General features: G+C 40.9%; 1 protein-coding gene across 1 annotated transcript in view; it reads left to right on the forward strand.

Moving 5' to 3' along the window:
• The window catches only part of BMPR2 (bone morphogenetic protein receptor type 2), a 104,694-nt gene extending 83,405 nt beyond the window's left edge, over positions 1-21,289 (forward strand). Inside the window, exons 7-13 of the mRNA XM_063400288.1 lie at positions 1,765-1,879; positions 3,576-3,736; positions 4,855-5,002; positions 5,951-6,087; positions 9,705-9,877; positions 10,937-12,198; positions 13,854-21,289. Coding sequence (XP_063256358.1) covers positions 1,765-1,879; positions 3,576-3,736; positions 4,855-5,002; positions 5,951-6,087; positions 9,705-9,877; positions 10,937-12,198; positions 13,854-14,104 — 2,247 coding nt within the window. The 3' untranslated portion in view covers positions 14,105-21,289. The remainder of the gene's footprint in view (positions 1-1,764; positions 1,880-3,575; positions 3,737-4,854; positions 5,003-5,950; positions 6,088-9,704; positions 9,878-10,936; positions 12,199-13,853) is intronic.
• Positions 21,290-25,821: the final 4,532 nt, after the last annotated feature.

The raw sequence follows: 25,821 nt of genomic DNA on the forward strand, positions 1-25,821 counted from the left end.
TTCAAACTGGAGCCATAAATCTGATTTCAATAGGGACTAACCAATATAAGATGTGCAGGTGAAATATTCCCCATCCAAAACATCATTCTCCCTCAAAATACTTTGCTTTCTGAAAATAAGAACCCACAAACCAGGGCATTTTTACACAGAAAATTGTTCTTGGTGTTACCTTGGTGAAAGCAAGACACATAGGTTTGACCCAGGTTGTGTTTTTATCCAACCATGCCTTCAGAGTGAAGGAAATAGGCAAGTAAAAGGAATGATACATGTATTTATCAATCAACATGCTTTTCTGATGAGACTCTGAGGTGTGGTAGGTCAGTAAGGGAGTCAGTTGTGAGGGATGACATAATAGGAAATACGTAATAGGCACAGAACCATCAACCCAGTAGTCAGACCCACTTGTCCCTTTAGAACAAGAGAAAAATTGTTCTGAAACATAAATAGAATCTCTAATTGTTAAAAATATCAGTTTTATACAAAGTTGTAGTCAGAACTAAATATCCCCAATTTAACACATAACTCATGGCTCTGACAAGATAGTCTTAATTACAAATATATCTCTCTCTCTAAATCTTGACTAAAACTTCTCCTGGTTATCATTTTAACTTCACTAAAAGCATAAAATCACAGCCTTCAGCTACCTTAAAAAGCAGTTGGTGGTAGGTGGGCTCTGCAGCAGAAAGATCTTGAAACTGGTTTAATACAGTGAATATTTCCCAGTCACATCATGACCACAGTCCTGTGGCCTCTTTTAGAAACGGCTGGAACCTCAACCCACTAAGCCAAGAAAAAAAAACAAGCTGATGATATTTGGAGGCTAATGAGAGGGCTTGAATTTCTTAAAAAACTCTAAACAACAAGGAAAAATGTGAAAGGAACTCATTCCAGTTTTTTATGAACCAAACATTATAGAACTTACTTTGTATTTAGTTGTGTTTGATAAGATGTTATACATTGGTACATCTTAAAGATTATGGACTTAAATAGCCAAAAACAGTGTATAATAAGCATGTAGAGTTAGGCAGATTACTTGTACTTTATGTCTGATGATTCAGTTTGTTTAAGCTAAGTATATTATCATTGGGACTGTGCATCAAAGGTGTCATAGTTTGCAGTGACTGGCTCTTGTTTTGGATAGCAGTCTCAGTTTCTAGAAAATCTCAATATCATAATTGACACACTTCCTTCTGGTTTTCATAGAGATTTCATGACAAATCACTCAAAGATCCCCCATTTTACACAGCTAACTTTGCTTTCAAGAAAAGGGGAACGTGGCATTCTTTTTTTCCATCTTTCTTCAGTGCATGTGGACTTACTCCTATTTGGAATTGCCTTTGGTGTGTTTTTGTTTTGATACATAAATAGATTATAGCAAGACCTGTGAGAGATGTTGAGTATTCTGTAAGTGATAATGGTCCATAGCCCATGTTTTAGAAACCCACGCTGTTATGTCTGCAGCTACCTTTATTCTGTTCCGCAACAAGACTTTCATAATTAATACAATTTTTTTTCTAGAGGCAATTCCCTGTTATTAAAATTTCTATTCCACTTTAGAGAAACAAAATGGCAGCAATGTAATTTAATGAAACTTCAGTCACATCTTGTGTTTTAAAACGTGGGTAAACACACAAGCAGTTGCAGGTTTATACCTTTTAGAAGCAGTGGATAAAACTGAGTCTCCAAAAGATTTTGAGTTATTCTGCTGGACAATTATTTTAATCCGTGTTTTTTGTTTTGTCTTCTTTGGGGGGTTCTTTTTAGGGTTCTTTGTGCAAATATTTGAGTCTCCACACAAGTGACTGGGTGAGCTCTTGCCGTTTGGCTCACTCCATAACGCGGGGCTTGGCGTACCTGCACACAGAGCTGCCTCGAGGAGGTAAGACCAGGAGGGGATGCAAAGATCTCCAGTACATTCTTATTTCTATCAGGTAGTAGATTCCAGCCTTTCTTTTATCCTGCTGTGTGTAGGAAATGATGAATGCAAGTAGAGATTATTCAGAATTGTGATTATTCAGAATTCCCTCCCTCTGAAGAGCCCGGTGCTGTGGGCTCTGTGACCCTGTGTGTAGGAAATGATGAATGCAAATAGAGATTATTCAGAACTGTGATTATTCAGAATTCCCTCCCTCTGAAGAGCCCGGTGCTGTGGGCTCTGACCCTGTGTGAGGATGCTGAGTCCGAGGTGGGAGAGCCGCAGAGAGGCAGGAGGAGGCAGAGCTGGCAGCGCTGCTGTGTCATGGCAACCCTTCACTGAGGACCTGGAGCACTGGCTGCCTCTCTGGCACAGGGCAAACAGATGACGTGTTGTGTCTGGTTCTGCAGTTCAGAAACAAATCACCAAAGCAATTTTTAGTTTGTGTGTGAACTGTATGGTGTAAAATTAAATCTTCTAACCCCACTGTAGTTTTATTTATCACGTCTCTGGATTTTTGGCTGAGGGTTTGGGCCTAGTCTTCAGTGTGTGTGCACAATACTGCTGGACTTCTGGTACTTTATTAGAGTAATGGCTGTGACAATGTATTGATTTGGATCTTTCTATCTCTGCATGCATGCTTCAGCCAGTCTTTTAGCAGCTAATTAATATCATAATTATGAAGTAGATATTCTGAGATCTGTGATGTATCAGGCTGCAGAATATGGCCTGACACTGAAACATTAGGTTTTTGGCAGTAAATAAAAGGCTGGTTTCATTATATCTACATTAAGGTGCTAATATTTGGATTAAAATTTCAAACTATATATCTCAGATGTTAAGCATGAGCACTAGCAAAGAATAACAACTAAAGATGCTATTATAAAAATGCTAAAAATACCCAAATCAATATTCCTATGTGCCATTGAAACTGCAGCTATCATCTTAACTTCATCATTTTGAGATGCGCAGACAGGTGTGTCCATTAGCAGTCAAAAAATGTGTAAGTTTTCCATGATAAAGGAACAGCCACAGTCTGTGAATGCTAGGAAGGAATGCATGTGTAGAATAAATTCCACAGTAAAATGAGTTCTGTGCTGCTGGCTGCTTTACTAACAAAATAAATAAAAAACTAGGGGCAGTTGAGATTATTCTTTGGAAAAGATCAGATCCCTTGCAAGATTAATACGTTCAGTCTCTCTGGAATAATATTGTCTGCATATCTTCTGAATAAGTGCCAATGGTAATTCCAATTATAATGTAAATAATCAGTGCTGCATTTGACAGGAGTGTGGAAGTGACAGAGAGTACTTGAATGGCTGTTAGGGCTGTGGCAGCAGGTCTGTGTTTAAGTATAAGATATCTCCACTGCCAAAATCCTGCTGAAATATCTCTTGGGAAGAGGACTGTTGGTGAACATTACAACTGTATATGGCAGTAGCCTAATAAATCTACAAATACAGTGAAACTCTGGATGCCAGTCAGTTTTGTCTAGATAGCTTCCTCTGGAGCTCACTGTAAAGAAACTAAATCATTAGCTTTCTAAAAAATAAGTTGATTCTCTGTTTTTAATAGCTGAGCAGACATAGTGGGGTTCTCTCATTTTGGCAAACAGTAGAATTGCTCAAATAGTAACAAACACTTCTGTGTGTCCAAACAGAGCATTACAAACCTGCAATATCCCATCGTGACTTGAACAGCCGCAATGTACTGGTGAAGAACGACGGGACGTGTGTCATCAGTGACTTTGGACTCTCCATGAAATTAACTGGGAACAGGCTGGTACGACCGGGTGAGGAGGACAATGCAGCCATTAGTGAGGTGAGTACAAATGCTTGGGTGAATGTTAGGAGGTACAATTCCTGTAATGGGGAATGACTGCAGTATGGGTAGAAGTGCCTGAAGCCTCTGTAGGAAGAAACTGGTTTTATTCTCAAAATACTCATCACAAACCTGCCATTTAAAAAGGTGATAGATTGGCAGACTGCAGTTTCTGAGATATGAGAAGACACAAGATAGGTTTGGTTGCCATGTTCTCTGAGATTATGTGGTACAGGTCCCTTTGGTCTTGAACTGCAAATGCTGACTGAAGACCAAACATTCTTTGAGTTTGGTTTTAATTTTCGGTTTTGGTGTTAATTTTTCTGAAAGGGTGACATACCGCATTCTGCATCTTCTGCTTGACATCTAATACAGGCTACTGAAATACAGTGAGACTGCTTCAAACAAAGAGTGGTGATGGTTCAGTGTAGTTGTCTGTGCTTTTACAGAAACATTTCATATGTCATTCAAAGAACTTGCTACACGGTGCTAATCACCCTCCCTTAGAAAGCAAGTGCTAAGTTGAAAATACCTAGTGCAGAAGAGCTCAATCTAGATCATCCATACTGAACAAAGAAACAGGGAGACTGCTAGTTAAAATGCAGGGATATGGAATAGTCCTTTGACAGAATATTGTCCTACATGTACTGATGAATAAGTGCTCTAATCTAACACATGTCCTAGTGAAAATGAATAGGTATCTTCCACACTGTTAATAAGCTTTGACTATGGAAGATGTAGGGTGGAACTTTGCTGACAGTGCAGGAATAGAGAACAAGTTTCGTATTCGACAGGATCCTCTTCCATTACGATACACACCTCAGTGTTTACCAGAGCAACTTGGAAAAAAAAACATTTCTACTATATCATATTTCATATGAGAACATTAAGTAAGGAACAAAATAATTTTGTTTTGGTACATACAGCAAAGTGACAGAGTAGGGGAAGGGTTTTGTTATGACTAGACCTGTAAGAATCTAGGATCTGAGGACATTGATTAGGAAAGAGCTGTGTTTTCCTTAACTGTAGAAAATACCAACCAGAATAGGGCATTAAAAAACTTAATTGAATTTGGAAAATACTTCCTAATGTGAAACTTTGATTTGATGTTTTCCCAGGTCGGTACGATCCGCTATATGGCCCCAGAAGTGCTTGAAGGAGCAGTGAACTTGAGGGACTGTGAATCTGCTTTGAAACAAGTAGATATGTATGCCCTGGGCCTTATCTACTGGGAGATATTCATGAGATGCACAGACCTCTTCCCAGGTAATGAAAGGAGCTGGGGAAAAACCATTATAGTAGGAAGTGGCACCAGCAACCAAAGCTACTCCCGAGCCCCAGCTTTTGGAAGTGGAGAAGGGAAATAGTTCCCTCAGTTGCTTCTGCCATTAAGTCGGTGCCATCTAGTGTTCGAGGTGGTGCTTGTCAGGACGGTGCAGTGAGGGCCAGGCGTGGCTGCTGCTGGAAGCCTTGCTATGACCTGTTCAGGCAGTTTGCAGGCCTCCTGCTAAGTGCCATTTGAGCGTTATTGATGTTGTTGTTAGTATTGTCCAGAGTTTAAAAACACTGAGAGTTAGGCTGAGGGCAAAGGCGGTGTTTCCAGTTCTGAGAACTGATAGAAGTGCCTGATGTGTCTTTCAGATTTTTCATCATGAAAAAATGTAGCCTTTAGTCAGTTATACTTTTATTAATGATAGGACATTGAAGATTCAGGGAAATCCACTCTACCTGTAACATAAACAAAAAGGAAGTAGACTCAAAATTAACACATCAGATTGTGCCACATCCACCATCCTTTTCCCAAGCTACAGCATATAGAATGAATCTAAAATGCAGTGTATAGTCTCTACAGTCCAACAGCTGTACTTTATGGGCAGAGGCTTGTAATCTTGCTTGGCTTCCTCCCAAAAGAAGTACATGAATATAATCAGTCAGTGGCATTTCACAGAAAGTAGTTGTCATCTTCAGGCTCCAAGACATTCCAAGCATGCCACTGAACTTGCAAAGTCTAAGGATGCTATCCTTTGAAAGGTTGCTGAACAGCACTTAATTCATTTGCAGTTAATTCAGCTTTCTTTGCAAGTTAGACTTTGAGGAAAGTGGGGAACATCTTGATAGACAGAAACTTTGATAATGCCTTTCATCAACTGAAAGCCTTTGCTCTGCCTTTTAATCTGTGATTGATTTTTTTTCCTTTCTTTCTTTTGCTAACAGGGGAATCTGTGCCAGAGTACCAGATGGCTTTCCAGACTGAAGTCGGAAACCATCCCACTTTTGAAGATATGCAAGTCTTGGTGTCTAGAGAGAAGCAAAGACCAAAATTCCCAGAAGCATGGAAGGAGAACAGCCTGGTGAGAGAGAATATTTTCAAAGAAACAGTGATTTAACTAGCTTCAGGGTGTACTCATTTCTTAAAACCAATTTTTTAAGTTTTGGGGTTTTTTTCCTCTTTGTAAGTATTTAAGGATAGGGAGCTGTTTCTGCCTGGACTTCTTAAATATTGAATTCAGTTTTTAAAAGTTATTGATGTGAAAACTGATTTTTTTTTTGTAAGGAAAAATACTGTTGTTGTTGTAGTTGTTGTTCCATGCTGCAGTGTGATATGCAGAAGATAACCTGTTAATTCATTTTAGATACTATCTGTAGTACTGTAGGGCATGCAGTGCCATGTGTTCTCTGTGTGCTGAATGAGAAACACGAAGCCATTTTTTGCCTTTTGACATCTTATAAACTAATAAAACTGAACTAAAATACCAACTAAAATAGCTGGCAAAAACATCAATATACTCTTCCAAAACTAAAACTGGTAAACATTGTAATAAACTTTTTTGAACTTGTATAGTGCTCAGGACTTGCAGAGGCTAAAGCTTCTAGCAATCATTTCATTATAACTACATAAAAATTTTATATGGCTTCATTTGATCTGCAATTTTTATTTTCAAGACTATAAACATTATAATGTTTGTTGTTTTGAATGAGTGTAGCTATGGCTTGGAGCCTTGCTGCTGCAGGCCAACAAGTTAGAGCAAGTCAGCTGAACTCTGGTGAGAGTCTGTGCTTGCTCTGATCTGCAGCAAAGGTCAGGTAATGCGAATCCCCTTGGCTTAGAGGGGGCTGTTTGGCTTGTATTACAAGCAAAGTGCAATGCAAACACTGGGTTCCACCTGACACAAGGTGATACAGCTTAATTGCAAGAATGAAAACGGCATATTTGACTGTTTTCTAAAAAGATACTTCTTGTTATCCCCTCATGGAAATGTCGCCCTTCGATCTTCAGAGACCTTGGGGGTTGATAGGTCTGTAGGTGCTGTGCAGACAAGGAGGAGCCCAAGGCCTCGCCTGTGCTGGTGCTTGTGAATAGGCAGGAAGCTGCTTTCAGAGAGGAGCATAGCCTGCAGTGGTACACTGGTAGAAAATGTAACCCAGCTGAGAGCTTCCAGGAGAGGTGCTTTCAGTACACACTTCTGGCCAGCCAGTCTCAGGGCAAAGGGGCAAGAGGAAAAAAGAGAAATCGGTGCCCAGAGTATATAGAGAATCAAACAACAGCTGTTTTAACTATAGCCATGTTGGCAAATGCAGCATTGGAAGAACCAAGCTTGACAGCTGTTTCTGAAGATAGTTCAAACTGAAACAGTTCAAGGTTTGTTTTGTTTTGCAGACCACCATTTTAAATTTAAATTTAATTATGTCTAGCAAGCTGATAGACTCCAGCATTATTAGACAATCCCCATATTTAAAATGCCTAACACATTCTTTGTGTTGTTACTCATTTTTTCTCCGAATAATCAAAATGATGATAACTCCAGCTCTAAGAATTGATCTACACCATTGCTTTAAGAGAAAAGAAGAATCACAGGTGTCAAACAACTTCTTGCACCCTATGCCAGTCTAGTATAATATCTAAATGAACATTCTAGAGTGGATAGTGTAGAAAATTAAGCTCCAGATAACCTCACTCTGGACCCAGGTCCTAGCTTCCTGTATCTAATGCATGGAATAAAAGACTTTTCCCCATTATTTAAAGCTCTGCTGACATGTTGGGTTATAACACCTTCATGCAAATCCACCTATGAAAGAAATGTGTTTGTCCTTTTCAGTTGAGAAATACAAATAAAACCAAATGTTTCATTTTTTAATCTCATAATTAAGATACTCAAAAGATGTGGAATCCCGATTTATGGTTACCTATACAGTCTCAGTCTGCTTCTGGAACCATCTATGTTATGTTACAGACCTTCATTAGCAGTATTGTTTTTCACTGTATAAAGCAACAGCCTGAGCACAGGATGTACATAAAATAATTCGAGGGCTATAAACTGTGTTGAGATGTTACAGTATTCTTTTCTCACTTGTCGAAGTGGGATCCAAGCTTGACTTGAGAAATCAGCACAGATGGATATTAACAGAATAATAGAATAATGCAAAATTCTGGTCCCTTCTATCTTTTTGATGAGTCTAGTGCTTGTAAATAGTTAATTTTAGCACAGTTGTCTTTGAACCTGAAATTGATAGAAAACACATAATTGTGATAAATGTGACGCTAAGGAACTCGAGTTTTGATAACTGTCTATACAGTCACTACTGTGTTTCTTTAATGATCCTTAACACAGGAAAAGGAAAGGATCTGCTAGTATTCAATTAAACACTGATTGAATTTGCTACTGGTGAAACCTGTAGGAGAGAGTCTTGCAAAGACGCAAGGCAGGAGATTAGGGTGTCCACTGACTTAGTCTATGCTGTGATGAAATCAAGTCCCAAAAGGTGCATGAAGGCATCTTGTTGTGGGACAGAAAATGGATCTGGTACCCTGTCTTGTCCTTGTCCCTGAGGGTGCCTTTAGACTCATGTCCCTCAGCTAAAGAGAGGGCATTGGCTCGTCCCCTCTGTGATCTGCTGTGGGAAGGGGGATGGAAGGTGTGCCTGTGGGGGAGCTCGTCCCCACCTGTGCAGCCAGGGCTGCACCGCGGAGCAGCAGCGCTGCACGGATGCAGGTGGTGCCAGGAGCCCGCTCCGTGGGGGAGGAGCCCTGGCTCGTGCTCAGATCGAGTCCTGGGTCCAGTGCCAGAAGGGCACAAGGCAGTTCTGGCACAGAGACACTCAGCAGGACCCTCTGAATGCCTTCGTGCCCCGCTGGGATTATGCACAGTCCTCAGGCTGGAGAGGTTAAAGCTGGGCTGGAGATGTGAGCTGTGCTGGCAAAGGAGATCCTCTCCATGGGCCACAGACTGGCAGCAGGCACCCATAAATGTCTGCCTGGCTCCAGATGGAGTAGAAGAAGAAGAAGTGTTCAGTGCTCGTCATTTCAGTTGTTTCCTCTCCAGTTCCCCAAACATATGGTAGTGTGTTTTGGAGGTCTTGAGCTCTAATCCTGACTGTACAGTTCATCCCACAGTGTGATGCCAGGAACACGTGTGTGTTTCTGTTTCTACACCTATAAAACAAGTGCAACAAAAATCTCCTCCCATGGCGTGGACAAATTCATTGATACTTATGAGACATTTGGATGTCACTGTGGTAAACAGAGGAAGGCAAGGATGATGAAGTGAGCACAGCTGTTATTTGCATACAGTGCAGGGGAGCAAGGCTGCGACCTTCAGCAGAACTATGAGGAGCAGAAATGTGGCAGCATTTCCAGAATATCAGCAATCCTTAGTACACAGCTCTCATAAGGCAAGGAGAGTGAGCAGAGCATGCATCCATCAGAGGCTGGAGGTTGGATGGACATTGGTGAACATAGCTTCTCCTAAGTGTCTTCCCAGATGATGCGTGTATGTGAGGTGTGATACTACTAGACATGCAAATTGACATTATTAGGTTAAATTAGCTTTGAATGAAATTACAGTTCTTCTGTTTCTCTTTTTCACCAGCTTATGACTGTTTTCAGGCATACAGAATGCTGCCATAAAACAGTAAATGAGAAGCACAATATAAAGGTAAAATAACTTAAAGGGGTTTTGTCTCCTGTCAGGCTGTGAGGTCACTTAAAGAAACAATTGAAGACTGTTGGGATCAAGATGCAGAAGCTCGACTAACAGCACAGTGTGCTGAGGAGAGAATGGCAGAACTCATGATGATTTGGGAGAGAAATAAATCAGTTAGTCCAACAGTCAACCCTATGTCAACTGCCATGCAAAATGAGAGGTAAGAACAGAACACATTTGGGTCTAGTCAAGCAGGAAATGCCCAATGCAGTGCTCTGCTCACTCCAGGACAGAAGCTGCAGCTTGCTGCACCCATTAAGTGGTGTGTGTTGCATGACCTAGTCTGCATATGGGTGTTGCATGATATAATCCCAATTGCTTGTGTTATCAAGATCTCCTGTGTGTCCCCACAATTCAGGCATCTTTATGTACACAACCGTGTTTCTCACAGAGAGGCCTTTTAAACTGAGCTTAAGCAAACAGTCTCAGCAGGCTTGCCATGATACAAAGTCTTTAAGTGCACTTGCTAAATGATGGATAAAGCTTCTGTTCAAAGTGTTCTGCTAAAAACTCTGAATTTGCAGTCAGTATGAGTTCAGGAAATTACCAAGTCTCAAACCTGTAGTTTTTCAGTTAACAAACTGCAGGGCCATTGTTTAAGTCGTTATTCTGACCCCAGCAAGAGAAGTGCTGCCTATTTTCTGCTTATATATGATCCAGAGGAAGTGAGAATTTGCAGAACTGTGCTTTAGTGCTTAATAGTACACTCTAGAAATCCAAATTTGAGAGAAGAATAATATTGCTGTATATGACAGTGTTTATTGTCATGAAAAAATATTATGTTCAAATCACAGAATACCTAAATTGTCACAATAGTAGAGTTTTCATGGTTTAGGACCTTGTGATATTTTCCCAGCATCACTTTTTTGATCTTGTCTGTTGGGTTTTTGTTGACCTTTTTCAGCATCACTTGTCTGCATCTAGAACAGAATCTTATCAGTACTTTGCCAACTGGACAAACAGCATATTGGACAAATAGAAGATTACTGTTCTCTTAGGAAATAACATCCGTGATGAAATGTTGCCCTAGTAAAACCAATTTTCTTATCCTCAGCACTTTGCAAGGAGGTTGCTGAAATATCTCAGTTTGTACTATATCTGTCTTTAGTTTATGCATGAAAAGAAACAGAAAGACACCCAGCTCTCTTAAATGAGAGGCATTATAGTATGAGGTGATTTTTACGTTTATGATCTTAATACCACTTATTTTTTCTTCAAGGAACCTGTCGCATCATAGACGTGTATCAAAGATAAGGCCCTATCCAGATTATTCTTCCTCTTCCTACATTGAAGACTCAATCCACCACACTGACAGCATAGTGAAGAACATTTCTTCTGAACATTCAATGTCCACTACACCATTGACTTCAGGGGAAAAGAACAGAAATTCCATCAACTACGAGCGGCAACAAGCACAAGCTCGCATCCCTAGTCCTGAGACAAGTGTCACCAGTTTGTCCACCACCAACACAACTGGCCTCACTCCTAGCACCGGCATGACCACCATATCCGAAATGCCTTATTCGGATGAAACAAACTTACACACCACAAATGTCATGCAGCCAGGTGGGCCCACCCCTGTTTGTCTGCAGCTAACAGAGGAGGACTTGGAGACAAACAAATTGGATCCAAAAGAAGTGGATAAGAATCTGAAAGAAAGCTCTGATGAGAATCTGATGGAACATTCACTTAAGCAGTTTAGTGGGCCAGATCCGCTCAGCAGCACTAGTTCCAGCTTGCTTTATCCACTGATTAAACTTGCAGTGGAGGTGACAGGACAACAGGACTTCACACAAGCTACTAATGGTCAGGCCTGTTTGATTCCAGATGTCCCATCTGCTCAGGTCTATCCTCTACCCAAGCAACAGAACCTTCCGAAGAGGCCTACCAGCCTCCCTCTAAACACCAAAAATTCAACAAAGGAGCCACGGTTAAAATTTGGTGGCAAGCACAAATCCAATTTGAAGCAAGTGGAAACAGGCGTTGCCAAGATGAACACCATCAATGCCGCAGAGCCTCACGTGGTGACGGTCACCATGAACGGAGTGGCTGGAAGGGGCCACGGCATGAACTCTCATGCTGGCACTACCCAATACGCCAACGGCACGGTGCCCTCCGGCCAGACCGGCAGCTTGGCAGCGCAGAGGGCCCAGGAGATGCTTCAGAACCAGTTCAGCGGGGAGGACAGCCGGCTGAACATCAATTCCAGTCCCGATGAGCACGAGCCCCTGCTGCGGCGGGAGCAGCAGGTTGGCCACGATGAAGGTGTTCTGGACCGCCTGGTGGACAGGAGGGAGCGGCCCCTGGAAAGCGGCCGAACCAACGCCAACAACAACAACAGTAACCCGTGCCCAGACACGGCTGCAGCCAGCATCCAGAGCGTAGTGAGAAACCCTGGGCACAGCCAGCCTAGAAGAGCACAGAGGCCTAATTCGCTGGATCTGTCAGCCACAAGTAGTTTGGATAGCAGTAGTATGCAGTGTAAGTGCCTGCAGTTTCCCTAACGCTTTTTTACCTAATATCTGCGTACATCTCCTTGAATAGAAATTATTTCCATCTCTCCTGTCTCTCCTCAAAGCATACTTATTAAATCTCATATAAATGTAATTTCTCTCAGCACAATTTCAATCTTTTTGATAAGGTCCTCTCTCCATCATTTCCAGTATATTAGATCACTATCATCCTTCCACGTACACAGAATAAATCTGTCTCTTTCTAACCCATCCACTCTGACTCTAGGTTAACTTTCATTATTCCTTGCAAGGCCCCTACCTTTGGTAGCTGCAAAACATGTTGAAAAAGTGTCCTATTTTTTTCTGCAGGGGCACATTATACCTTCTTTTCCTTACTTTTCCTCATATGCATTGATTAAAATGATTTATTATTATAACTACTTATATGCTTCATGATTTTAAAGCAATTGATCTTACTGTATTAGCTCAGCCTAAATGGAGGGTCAGGCATTTTCTATTTTGCTGTCCTAGCTCCAACAATTAGAGCAATTCGCCATCAATTTCCATGTACATAAAAATTAATCCAAGTAATTAGAGAAGGAATTGATTTTAATAGTTTATTTCAGAATAAATTCCTTGAACGTTTTATGGCCAAAGGTCTAAGAGGTTACAATGGGGCTCTATTTTTACAGTAAGAATGTAATCACATACTTATAGTTAAATTAGGTACATCCTCTGGATTTGAGCCTGTTTGAGCAATTGGAGAGACCTCCTGGTGTGCATTTTAAAGAAAATATATTTTCAGAAATCACTGTAGTCTTGAAAGGTGCTTGCAAATCTCATGACTGTGTTTAGGAAGATGCTGTGGTACTAGTGGAGTAAACTGGGATGGCAGGCATCTTGGAAATCAAGGGTTGAAAACCAAACAAGAACATATCTTTCAAGAAACGTAGTTGAATATTCAGCAATGGAATGTTTAAGCTTTCCTTTTAAGTAGAAAACCTTAATTTTTGTCTTAACATGTTGATGTGAGTTGAAATTTTACAGAGATAAAGAAAAAAGATCATTGCAATGACTTTCTTTAATTGAAGGGTAAGCTAAAAGAAGGGGTTGCATAAAGTTTTTTTAACAATCAGATTTCCACTGCCGAAGTTTTATCCCATTAAAGTTGGTTTTGCCAGTTTTGCAACCCAGCATTCCGAATCCTGACTTAACAGAGAATGAACTGTTTTGTTTTCAGGTGCAATGCTTTGCCAGGTGGAGTAGGATTAGGGGACCTAACACTGCACTATTTAAATTTGAGCCTGTGCTGTCCTGTAGTAGCAATGTTCTTTTGTACCTCCCATTACAGGTAATGTAAGATACTATGATTGCAAAAGCCCCTCAAATGTCAAATGCTGATTCTCCTGTTCGATGCCAATGTGCATTCCAGGTAACACAAATTACTTCACTGAAGTAATTTCTGACAGAGAACAGAATCTAACCCTTTGTTTTAGTGGCAGCTGTTGTAGTTGATACACTCATAATGCCTCTGCCACACAGTTGCCTCTGTGTTTTAAGATTTTGTTCTTTTGTTCTGTTTCACCTAAGTAACAACCCTGGACCCCAGTCTAATCTTGCCTTCCTCATAACACTATTTTCTGTTCTGTGTTTTTTGTTTTGGTTTGGTTCTTTTCCCTTCAGTAGGTGACTCCTCACAGGATGGCAAATCAGGCTCAGGAGAGAAGATCAAGAAACGTGTGAAAACCCCGTACTCTCTCAAGCGGTGGCGTCCCTCGACGTGGGTCATCTCCACGGAGCCGCTGCCCTGCGAGGTCAACAACAACGGCGGCGAGCAGGCAGCGCCCCCCAAATCCAGCACTGCCGTGTACCTTGCAGAGGGGGGCACTGCCACCACCATGGTCTCCAAGGACGCGGGGGTGAACTGCCTGTGAAATACTTCAAAAGCCGACAAATGACCTTTTTTTTGCATTATTTGAAACAAACGTGCAGAAGACATTTTAAAAAACTGCTTTCTCCTCCTGTCAGCAACCCCTACCAAGGACTCGCTTTAAATAGATTTCAGCTATGCAGAAAATTTTTAGCTTATGCTTCCATATTTTTTTATTTTGTTTTATTTTTTGAACGTTTTTGCACTTTTATTTAGTATCGCTAAAGTTAAGTCTGTCTGTTTCGACCACGGAATATATATATGTGTATCAAAGATGTGGTCTCAAAATATTTTTTTAAAAAAAAGTAACAAAAAAAAGTATTGCTGATAATCAGTTTGGACCAGTTTCTTAAGGTCACTAAGATCATAAGCAGACTCTAAGACAGGTTTGACTGCAGTGGTGTCTTGTAACCATGTTTTGATTTCTGTGCACAAGCTAGTCTGTATATTTCTATGTTACAAAGTGTATTCTCTTTTGAACCCCTTATTTTCCTTGTGTCATGTTGAAATGTGCAATAGTCTATAGTTCACAGTAGGCTTTATTGAAAAGTGTGTTTCTAAAACTGCCACATGTTCCCATTTTTGTATTTGTTAATTTTTCCTTGACAGTTGAGCAGTCAGCCCGTCATGACAGTGAACTTTGCACATCGTAGCCAGCTTGAAGCAGTTGCCAATATCACATTGTGCTCAGAGGTGACAATGCATGAATTTTCCCCAACTTGAAAGGGCTTTAAAAAAGGAACAAAAAAAGTCTGAGCTCTGTACCTTTCCTTTGATCCTCCCAAATCAAAATGTGTTTCCTTTATAGTAGTAGATGCCAGCCTGTGAAGTTGAGTAACAAAATGTTGAACAAATGTAAGGAAACAGTGTCAGCCATTTTTTTCCATTTTATTTTGTGTGCTGTTTCACCCCCTGTATTTATGTAAAACCTTATTTAGATCACTAATGATGTACATTGAAAAATACATTTTATTCAGAAATATTAATAATTGTCATACTTAAAAGCTTGAGTGAAGATAGGTTGTGAACGTATTTTGTTTACACAGAGAAAAAAGGATGAAATCTTACTTGGCACAAAACAGTTCTGTGATGAGTCACAAGTCTTTCCTGATTTACCTCCTTACAGACAGTATGGGGTAAAAATCAGGCTGATTACTTATGCAGGTAGGTGCATCCTAATTGATTGTTGTTGCCAAGTTGAGTTGAAACTCATCCTCCTTTCAGAGTTCTTAGAGCCCTCATTCATCTTGTTAAAATTTATTGCATGCTTTTAAAATTCATGGGTGCTTCTGGGGGAGGGTTGGGGATTTTTTCCCTCCGCTTAGTCCCTTCTTTCAGTTTGTATGCACATTGATTTTAGCTGTCAGTGAATGTGAATGTAATATGTATTGAGATAAATTGGTTTTTCACTATCTCAAGCTGGAATGATTGGTTTTACTGTCTACTGAAAGAAAATTAATTTTCTTATTAGTTAGAACCTCCTTCCACCTAAGAAATAGCCTTCCACCTGAGAAACATTCTTTCCAGTTGAAAACACTTCAGTAAAAACTATTTGGATATAAAAAGGTGTAACACATCACTCATTGGTAACAAGCAAAGATTTATCACTTCATCTGAAAACTGGTGATGTTCAAAGAAAGAAAATCAATTCAGTCAGCCTGCCAGACTCCGGTGGCAGGATACTGGCAGCAAACAATTGCCTCCCCCAGCCTGTCTCCTTTCAGCTGACTGAAGCAGATGCTCTCTGCTTTTAAGCTCATTTGTTTCCTTGCCATTTTACCATTTTTTCCCCCTGAGGTAAACTTTGCCAACCTTATTCTTCTCTGTCTTTTGGTACAACTAACCTAATACATGCCTTGCTTACATGTGATTCTTGCTGTTCCCCAAAATCCCTTGCTTATGCTTGATTCCGATGGCTTTCTCTTGTAATGCTTAACATTTCTTGGATTCTCCCTGGTATCTCCAAGAGATAGCACTATAAATCCAGACTTTGATTAAGTGTAGTTGTAGATATACAAGCCACAAGGCACATTTTGAGCTCCCTATGTTCTTGAAGCACCAGCTCAAATAGTACCTCTTGTCTCTGAGGCATAATTATGTTTTCCCCTGTATAATACAGTTATATCTACCCTTTTTAAAAACACAGCCTTCTTCTGGTTTGACTTTTAATTCACTCTCTGGTTTCCCATCTGCTGCAGTCTCACATCCCAGATGTTGAAAACCTGCCAGTTGCTCAGCTGGGTTTCAGGACCTGACTCAGAATTTCTGGCGTTCTGTTCCCGTTGCTCACTGTGGCTCTCTTCTCCCCCGGCCCCTGTGAGTCCCGTCTGGAGTGCACGGGGGTGTTTTTGGTGAGCACCGGATCGCGGTGTTGAGGATTCTTCCTTTCCAAATGACTTCTGCTTTGCCTTGCATGTTTCATCCGTCAGCATTTCAGAATGTGGGCTGAAAACAATATTTAGGACTCTTACTAACTCAGACTACTCTGGGGAGAGAAAAACTACTTCTCTGACTGCTGCTTCTTTCTGCTGAGACAGAATTGCACCAGTCTTTTAGCCTTTCTTTGCAGGCCATGCCTTTGTAAGAAATCCAACTTTTTTGTGATCAATGCAATCAAAATTTTAATACCAGATGAAAACGTTGTTCTGCAGTTCTCCTTCAACATTGTTAAACAATACTTCTTTTTCTTTCCTTTGTCTATTTCTGTGACTTGCTGGAGGGCCTTTGGAATGAATTATAATTAGTAGCAAGATTGGCTGTGCAATCTACCATGGATAAATATAATTTGTAACATGATAGAAAAATGTACTTTATCACGAAATACCCTATAGATTAAATAGATAAAAATCGATTCTTCTTTAAAGGTCAGTCAAAGCAAACTCTTAAGTAGGTACCAATATACTGTAATTCTGCACAGATGAAATCAGATTAGCAGTTTGGTTTTAATGTGTAATTTAGTAATGCCATTTTTTTTCCTCACAGCACATAATCCACTTTCTCTGTAAATTAAATGATACTGAATTTTATCTCGTGCCACAGGGAATCATCCTTAACCAAACAAAATACATGTAAGAAAAAGAAATCTACTAATCAAACATAGGGATAGTTGATATTGTACAATAAACAAGGAAGACAAATGTGATTTATTTCCTTGTGCATTAAAATTTTGCTTATTTTCTTTTTTTTTTTAAAGAAAGGAAAATTATGAAAATTGATAATTTTGTATCAATTTCTCATGTATATTGCAGACAAGATAAATATAGCAAAATTAAAATAGAATGGTAGTTTAAATACCTATTAATTGTGCCACTGTCAAATAGGCAATAGTAGAGTATTTGTTATGGTAATTTATAATGGATAATTCAAGTGAAATTATTGAGCAAGCATTTTTGATGTTTGTGTAAAACAAAATCCAAAATCTTGCTGGTATAGAAGATGACTTACTGGTAGAAGCCAGGAGAATTGCTTAGGTTAATGCATTGCCTCTTGTTCTGTTTCCTGTAATAGAGATACCAACATAGCGTGGTTTTTAGAAAGTGAATTCTAACCCTTTGAACAGACATGCCCCATAGTCTTCAAAAATTGGTATTTACAGGTCAGATTATCTGCAACACTTCCCTGAATTTGTTTATAATGCTTTACAGCTTCATAGGCTAGCCAATTAATATTACCAAGGCCTTTCCTGAAACTCCAAAATGCACTTACACTGCACAGCTAAAGTAAAGGTATTCCTAATTTCAAAGAAAACCATCTGATAGTATCGTAATTCAAATATTTTCAGAAACATTTCTGTTCTCGTTTTGCTTTCTTAGTACCACTCGTTTGTCTCTTATTTTCATATAGAAAATTACCTAATTTTCAAAGGCAACACATTTTGATTTTTTTCAGTGCACTGGGCACAAAAAATGCAAGATAGATGCTGGCAATTTTCAGGAAACAAGCAGCAAAACCCACCCACCTCATAAATATGTTCAGCAAGTTCATATCCTCCTTCCTGTCAGCTTTCTCTAAAAGAAATCTGGAATCCTGCCTGCCTCAGAGAGGAGAATAAGGAAGTTCTTTAATTGTATGGAATAAATTATTGACCCAAACTTAATAATAATTAATTCTTACTTAAAAATATATATGTATACATTGTATATGCCCTAGTTCCAGTGTTCAGTGCATTTTGCTCTAATGATATTCCTTTTTTAAATGTTAAAAAATATCCACTAATATAGCATTACTGTGTCTCTGTTCATATTATAATTTTCTTTAATGAAAAATACAAAAGTTCATAGCCGTTCTGCTATTGAAATGTTACTGTGGACATTTCTTGCCTAATTAGGGAGAATTTTAAAATTGATATATTTAGTCCATACTAGAAATTAATTATGCTGTAATTTTTACTTGTATAAAAATGATGGCTGGTCCCATTGCTGAAATAGGCTGGGTTTAAGCCATAAAAATAATAATTGCCAAGCACAGTAGCATATAAGTGACCTGATGTCTAATTGGAAGATTTGTAGCAGCTCATCAAAATAAATTGAAATTGGATTGATCAGACTCTGAAAGTTGGATCATAGACTGGACAACTTAGTATTTTGCATAAGTTTGGATTATTTAAACTTTTCTGTCTGATCTCCCAGTACCCATTTTAACACATAAATAGATTAACCTTCTTTTTAAAGCCTGCTTACTATTTTTTGTTCAACCTCAAGCCTTTTTCCAGTGAAAAATCTATACATATTGCAGTGAAGCCAGATATATATATTTTTATGTAAACTCTGTATGTATTTAGATGCATATGTATGTTGTGTGTAAGTTCCAGGATTAAATTCTGTGAGTTACAGCATCAGATGGTAGCACTGGTAGAAAGTATAATGGGGAGGGGGGGTGGTTCATATGCCATTTTAAAATTGTCTGTAGTGCATCACAGTGAAGCTGGGATCAGACTGTGACACACAGTCCGGCAGTTCAAGATCTCCCGTGGCAGACTTGTCACTGATTGTTTGGGTGGAATGGATTTATGAGAGAGAGAGAGAAACCTGGGAATGCACGTGACAAGCTTTATCTGAAGCTGAGTAATTTAAGATACCTCTCTCAAAGATCAAAATGAACCCAAAACACTTAACACATGGTAACTTTTACAAGGCTTTTTTATGTAGTAGCTATAGTTATATGTATGGTTGTCATTTAAACATAATATTTTAGTCCATTAAACAGAATTACATTTGAGGCTTCTATATTGTCATATGAAACTGTAGCTATAGAAATACATCCCTTTTTGATCTCATCCACCCCCCAAGTAGGTTCGGTTTTGACATGAAAGAGTAACAAATCAGATTTCTCATTTGGGGTTTCTTCTGTACTGAGTAAAATTGGAGGCAGAACTTCCCTTTCTGCACTAGACAGGTGTGGGTGCTCCTGCAAATCCAAATGGATGCTATGTTCAGCACCTGTGTTTCTGAGGGAATGGCACCTCATGGGCTGAGCCCACTGCTCTTGGAATCCAACAGCAGTCTGCCTTTGATTGTGGGCGAGGGAGGGGTGGGTTCTGCTGGCTGTGGTGTTAAAACGTTTCTGGGGAGGATTAGCCTTAGGAAAGCTGATGTGGAATGTGGGACTGCAGAGGCAGCCCCAGCTCCTGGGCCTTGCTGGGTGTTTGCTGATGCATTCAGACTGTCGAGGGTCAGGACAGGGCAGCTGTGGCTTTGTCAAGAAGTGGAACTGCATTGGGGGAGTGGGAATGGAAGGGTTCAAGATAAATCCTCGTTTGCACCAAGGCCCTTTAATGCTGATCTGGGCTCCATGCAGGTCTGTGTTAGCAGTGCATTATTAATACAGGTTACTTCCTATGGCCATTTCTGTTTATTTCACTGTGGTTTAATATACACGTGTGCATAATAAGCAGGAACTAGTTGGAGTTATGCTAATTCATAGTGTAATCATCAGTTATTTTTCAAAGCCTATTGCTGTTTTCATCAGCAATTGTTTAAATTTGCAAGTCATTCACTTGGTTAACTTCAATGCATACACCTTGCTTCCACAGCACAGGAAGTTCCCAGTCCTTGCAGGCTTCTGCAGATGTATCACTGGACTGTGTCCATCGGGCACAGCATCTCACCTGGTAACTATTTTGAAGCAGAAACAATTAGCCTTTATAACTTCCTAGTTCCAAGGTCTCCCAAACCTCCACTTTTGTAGCCCATTCATTTGTTTTTAAGACAGCAACCATGTGTGAAGTTTATTTCTAGAGCACTTGATTCACTTTCTTTTTTGTGCTTCAGAACTGTATCATGAAGTTTCACACTTCAATCTTGTTTATTCAGAAAATAGTTAATGTTTCTGTTCTTTGTAGTTTGTAAGAAGTCAGAAGAACAAACAGGCAAGTCCAAGTTATAGCTGACTCATTTGTCACTTTTGAATTTCCTGATTGGTGACTCTTCTCTCTCTTTCACACTGTTGAAACGTATTTAAAACAGTTTGTATGTATATGTTTCTTGTCTGCTTTTTGTCTCTAGAGGAAAGCGTGCTCTATTCACATTTACATAAGCTGGAATCGTATTTTACAATCGCTGTTGATTATTTCCCCCCCGAATGCTGTATAAGAGGAAAATAAATGTGGCAAGAATGAATTTCTGGGGTTTGGTCTTCTGTAAAGGCTGAAATAAGAAGATGTGAAACTGCCATTTTCCTTATGAAAGACTGTAAAGAGAGCATTATTTTCTGAGCGAGCTTTTCTGGGGGAAGAGGGGGAGAAATCCTAGAGTATGGAGTCTCATCAGAACCCTTTTCTTAACGGGTATTTTTGGTTTTTCCTCTCAAATGAATGAGGAAATATCATGTATGAATTTATAAATAATTGCTTTCAGTTATTTCTTTTGTATAAGCTGCCCAATACCCTTGCTATGCTGTATAAGTTGTGTTTCATGGAACAGTGTGAGTATGAAATAAAAAGCTAATTTTTGGTTTTTAATCATCTGTGGATGCCACTATGGAAGCTGACATTGTTAAAGCCACTACAGAGTTTTCTATGAATACTTGTAAGAATTGCTTTGTTATATATAAACCTAAATAAAGAGATTGTATTGATACAGAGACATTGGATAAGAACATTTAAAAGGCTATTCTTTAGGCCTGAGAGAAAAGGCTTGCTGTAAAAATGGTGCATTATTCCATTTATTAAAGATCATATTAATGACAAAAAGCATGGTCTTTTGGTGGTGGTTCATGTCGTTCCTGGCCACGAGTACTAACATGCTCTGCCGTGTTGCGTGGTTGGAGGATAAGGAATTCCTTCAGTGCTAAGGGCTGAACAGGACTTCCAGACACCTTTGGCATGAGCCAGTCCCACCCTGCCTTGTTCCCAGGTGATCCTTGCATTAGGAATCTCTGGGGCTTGCCCTTGCTGGAGCAGTGGTGCCTCTGCTCCCTCCTGCCCCCTTTCTCACTGGCCAGCCAGGTCAGGTGCTTGTGTTGGAACTGAACCCGGTTTTGCAGAGGTTTCACAGCAGCAGCCCTTGCATGACCTCTTGTCACACTTTGTCTGCTAGTTAAACATAAATGCAGAAAAAAGAAAACAGGAAGAAGAGGTATTAAACTAAATACTTTTCTCCCTCAGTTTTGGTTGGTGCTTGGGAAGAGCACAGGATTGATGGCAACCAGACGTGTGGAGGAACACAGCAAGCAACAACCTCTGCAGCTGGGACAGGAATTAGAAGAGCAACCCCTTCCCCTGCCCACACCAACGATTGCACTTCCCCCTCCCCATGAAGAGACAATATCCCAGCATTCTTACAAACAGGAGTTTTCTCAGCCCAGAGCTACTGTCCTATCCAGCAGAACTGAAAAAGATGGATTTAGTTACAGGAGAAGGATGCTGCAAATTTCCACTGACTGATACTTTCCACTATGCACAGATTGGTGGCATCTATCTTGCAGCTCACTCCAGTTTTTTTCTCCCCTCCTCAAACATAGTTAATGTATTTTTCTCTATCCACAGTGATGATTTTTGCAAACAAATAAGTGGTGCAAGTCTCTGACCAAAGAACTAACTCCAAAATTCAAAGAAAGAAGGGAGACAGAATGAGTAGCTTCATTTCTTACTGTCATAAATAAGGAGGAAGCAACAAACTGAGGCAAGTAGTGTATGGTTGAGTATCTGCCTGTATGGCAGATCATCTCAGCCCCACAAGTGAACCTAGAAACCTTTGGCTACAGGAAGGGGCTATGGCAGGCATTGCTTTCCTGGAAGCAGGAGGCACACTGGGAGCAGGGGCCAGCATGACAAAAGTAGCTGTCCCCAAAAGCAATTCTCACTCTTGGCTTGCCTGACAGTAAGAGCAGCCAAGTCCTGCCCTACCCCAGCAGGTGTGGCTGAGCCTTATCCTCAGGGCATCTGAGAAGCCTGAGTCAGCCCTGCAGGAACAGAGTGAATGCTGAATTTTACTGATAGGTTTTCCTTTGGGTGCGTGAGCTGCTCGGGCTTAAGAAAGTCTCCTCATAATTTCCCTGTGTGACCTCATACACTCACCTCCGCTAGCTCTCCCCTGCAGAAATAACAACCAGTTTATTTGCTTCTGCTTTGCTAATGGGAAATGAAAGTAAAACAACAATAATTATATTCCCCTTTGTTCCAGAGTAATGATGCAGCTGCAGAACGTACTTTGTGGAACACAGCCATGTCAGTCTTCCATTTGTTTCCATTCAGGGGTTTTTTTCCCTATTTACTTCTTGCTAATTCTGATGTTATGGAAATTCTCCACGTGTAGGAGATTATAGACATCTGCTCACTGCCATGACCCTAAATACATTCTGTTGGATAAGAAGGTTAATTTTTCACAGGCAGGAAAACTCAACTATACCAAAATATTTGTATAAATTCAGCTTTTCATGTTAACCTGAAGCATTGTCATTCTCCATCCAGTGAAGGGTTGAAATGTTTTGATTCCTGGAATTTCAATGGCACACTTGGGTATTCTGCTTTTACATCAGGGCATCTTCTTTCAACTCGCAGTACCACAGGGGAAGTCTGTGAGAAATCCACAAATGGTGATCTGAGCTGAAGTCATGCTTTGGGGATCACTGATGCCTCTTTTACAAAGACAACAAATAAGGCTGCCTGAGGACAGCTGGTCTGTGGGAGGTGATTAAGAAAAGAAAGTCTGTATTTACTATGCAGTGTCTGAGTAAATGGCATTTCTAGACAGGGCTCACATGAGCACTGGAAAAATGTTAAGGATGCAAATATTGAGAAATGTTGAAAACAACTGGTCCAGGTGCATTTCCGTTTTCACAGGACAGGAGCTTTCCAGCACCTCTATCACGGTCCGTCAAGTCCTTTTGAGAACAAGGACATGCAGTCAGCAGAGAGCAGGCAGGTGGTTTGGGCAGACAATGGACAAAAGCCAGGGGGCAGCACCTTAAGTAGATGCGGTGGATTTGAGGAAGGAGAAAGCATGAAGGGAGGCTAGGGAGACTTGTTTCAGGCATCAGCAACACTGGGAAACTCTTTGGCCCAATTTCTTTGTTGTTGCTGCCAAGTGCTAACAGGAAAGGATAGTGTAGGGCGTTGAGATAAAGAGAGTACAGAGGTTGTACAGCTCGTTTTACCCGTGCCACTGCTTGCAACAGGCCTGCAAGCAGCTCCTAGGAAAGGTACAGGCCTGTTTGCTTTCCCCTGTCACCTACTGCAGCCTTTGTTTGGGAGAAGTTCTTGCCACAAGCTATCAGATTTCCTAATCAGAATGACTAGAAATGCAGTTTTCACAAGGTACTTTTGTGCACATGGGACTGTGCGCATGGGGAGCGAGATTGGCTTGTACTCTGTTCCTGGTTTTGTTCCTGACAGTCTGTATGCTTTGCAGTGACTGGTATTTTGCCAGTCTGCTGTAATATTGAAATTACACCTGTTTTTTCCATCTCCTTCCCTTTCTTTCCCTTTGTCCCCCTCCCCCTTTCCTCTTATTGGAAAGGTAATAACTGATCCCTGCAGATGTGTTGTAAAGAGTAACTTCTAGCCCCTCCAGGTCTCTGGGTCAGTTAAAAAATCAGATCTGGCACAAGGCACTGCAGCAGGGTATAGGGCTGACTAGCCCAGGAGTAGGCATTGCTGATGCACACATCAGCTCTACTGGTGCAGCCAACGTGTGTATGAGTGACCAGAGACTTTCCTGCAGGATCAATCTCTGCTGAGGTGGAAATACTTTATTGGGAACCTGTATTTCTGTTGCCATTCCAAGAATTTTCTTGCAGGACCACTAACAATTCTGAATCAGACCTCAGAAATGGCTGGCTTAAAATCATGATTAAGCAGGCTATATTTATTTATTATTTGCTTCTGGAAAACCAGAATGCAACTAAATCATGTGCTTGAGCTTCACCTGGGATCATGAGGGATGGAAATGTGCTTTTAAGGCACAGACAGCAGAAGTTCCCATCTATTTACATATGCTGTGAACTGAGACTGGCAGTGACACGAGAAGTATTTGCAGCCAGGCAGAAGCAAGCAGCAGTATCGAGAAGACTTGATCTGGGCACTGTGTTAACCCCAGCTCAGCAGCCAGCCACAGGAAGGGCTCACAAACTCTCCAGTGGCAAACCAACAGCAGCCTCAGGAATCCTCCCCCTGTCCCGGGCTGAGGTGCAAGAGGCAGGCAGAGGGACTGGACTCTGCTAGGGAGGCGGGGGACAGAAGCAGGAGGAAGGGCAGGGTTGTTTCAGGATGAGCCCCTGGTGGGATGCCAGCTGGAAGGGCTGTGGCTCCGTGCTGGCGGTGGCGGAGCTGAGAACAGCTCTTGCAGGCTGGGCTCTTGCTCAGCGTGCAGCCATGAGGCAGGTGCTCCTCCTCGGGGAGGTGGGGCAGCCCAGCACGCAGCTCGGGGTGGACCTCAAGAAGGAAGGAGAGACCCTCTAAGGTCGCCATGATGAGGCACCACCTTAGCCATGGCAGCCACAACTGCTGGAGATGTCTGCCTGCCCCTGCCGAGCAGAATCAGCCTGACGCCTTGTCTGAGCACTCGGCTGTGAACAGCAGCAGGGCTTGGGGCTTTGCCCACCTTTGCCTTCCTCCACTCTAAGATGACATCCTCTCCCTCCGTGATGGCTCTCTGGCTCTCCTGGAGGCAGTCAGGCTGAATGGGAGTGCATGAGGACAGGATGGTACCACAGAGACAAATTGATGTCTGGTTCAGATGTGACCAAACCAGTTAAAAGCTCCTCTGCCACCCATGGCTGAGTGCAAGGGAGGATTCAGACCCCTGCTTGATGCGCTCTTTCCCAGTAAGTGTTTTCCCAAACTGGAGAATCACATGCTCATGCTTCATCACACGCTCTGCTCAAGTTAATTAGTTTAACTACAGAGCTAGTATATGTCTGTGGAGAGAGAAGAAAATCGTTTTGTCACTGCCTCTCAGTGCATGAATAAGCCATGCCAACATGCTTTCCACCAACTCTTTACCTTTTCTAAATGTTATATGAACAAGTAGAAGCAAAACAAGATTTTAGGCCTGAATCAGAAAGAGTGAACTCTCTGAAGTGTCTTGTAGTTACATGCCTATTCATCACTTACACAGGATGTTTATCATCCTACAACATGGTGATAAAACCTACATTATTGAAATATTTTCACTTACTAAATTAATTTATAATGTCAACATTTGAAACAAATATTTTATAGTACATAATTTCACTATACTCACAGTAAAGAAATTGTGCTGGTGCCTTGCTGGAGCAATCAGT

The sequence above is a fragment of the Prinia subflava genome, chromosome 6 (assembly GCF_021018805.1).
Source record: "Prinia subflava isolate CZ2003 ecotype Zambia chromosome 6, Cam_Psub_1.2, whole genome shotgun sequence".
Taxonomy (NCBI): Eukaryota; Metazoa; Chordata; class Aves; order Passeriformes; family Cisticolidae; genus Prinia; species Prinia subflava.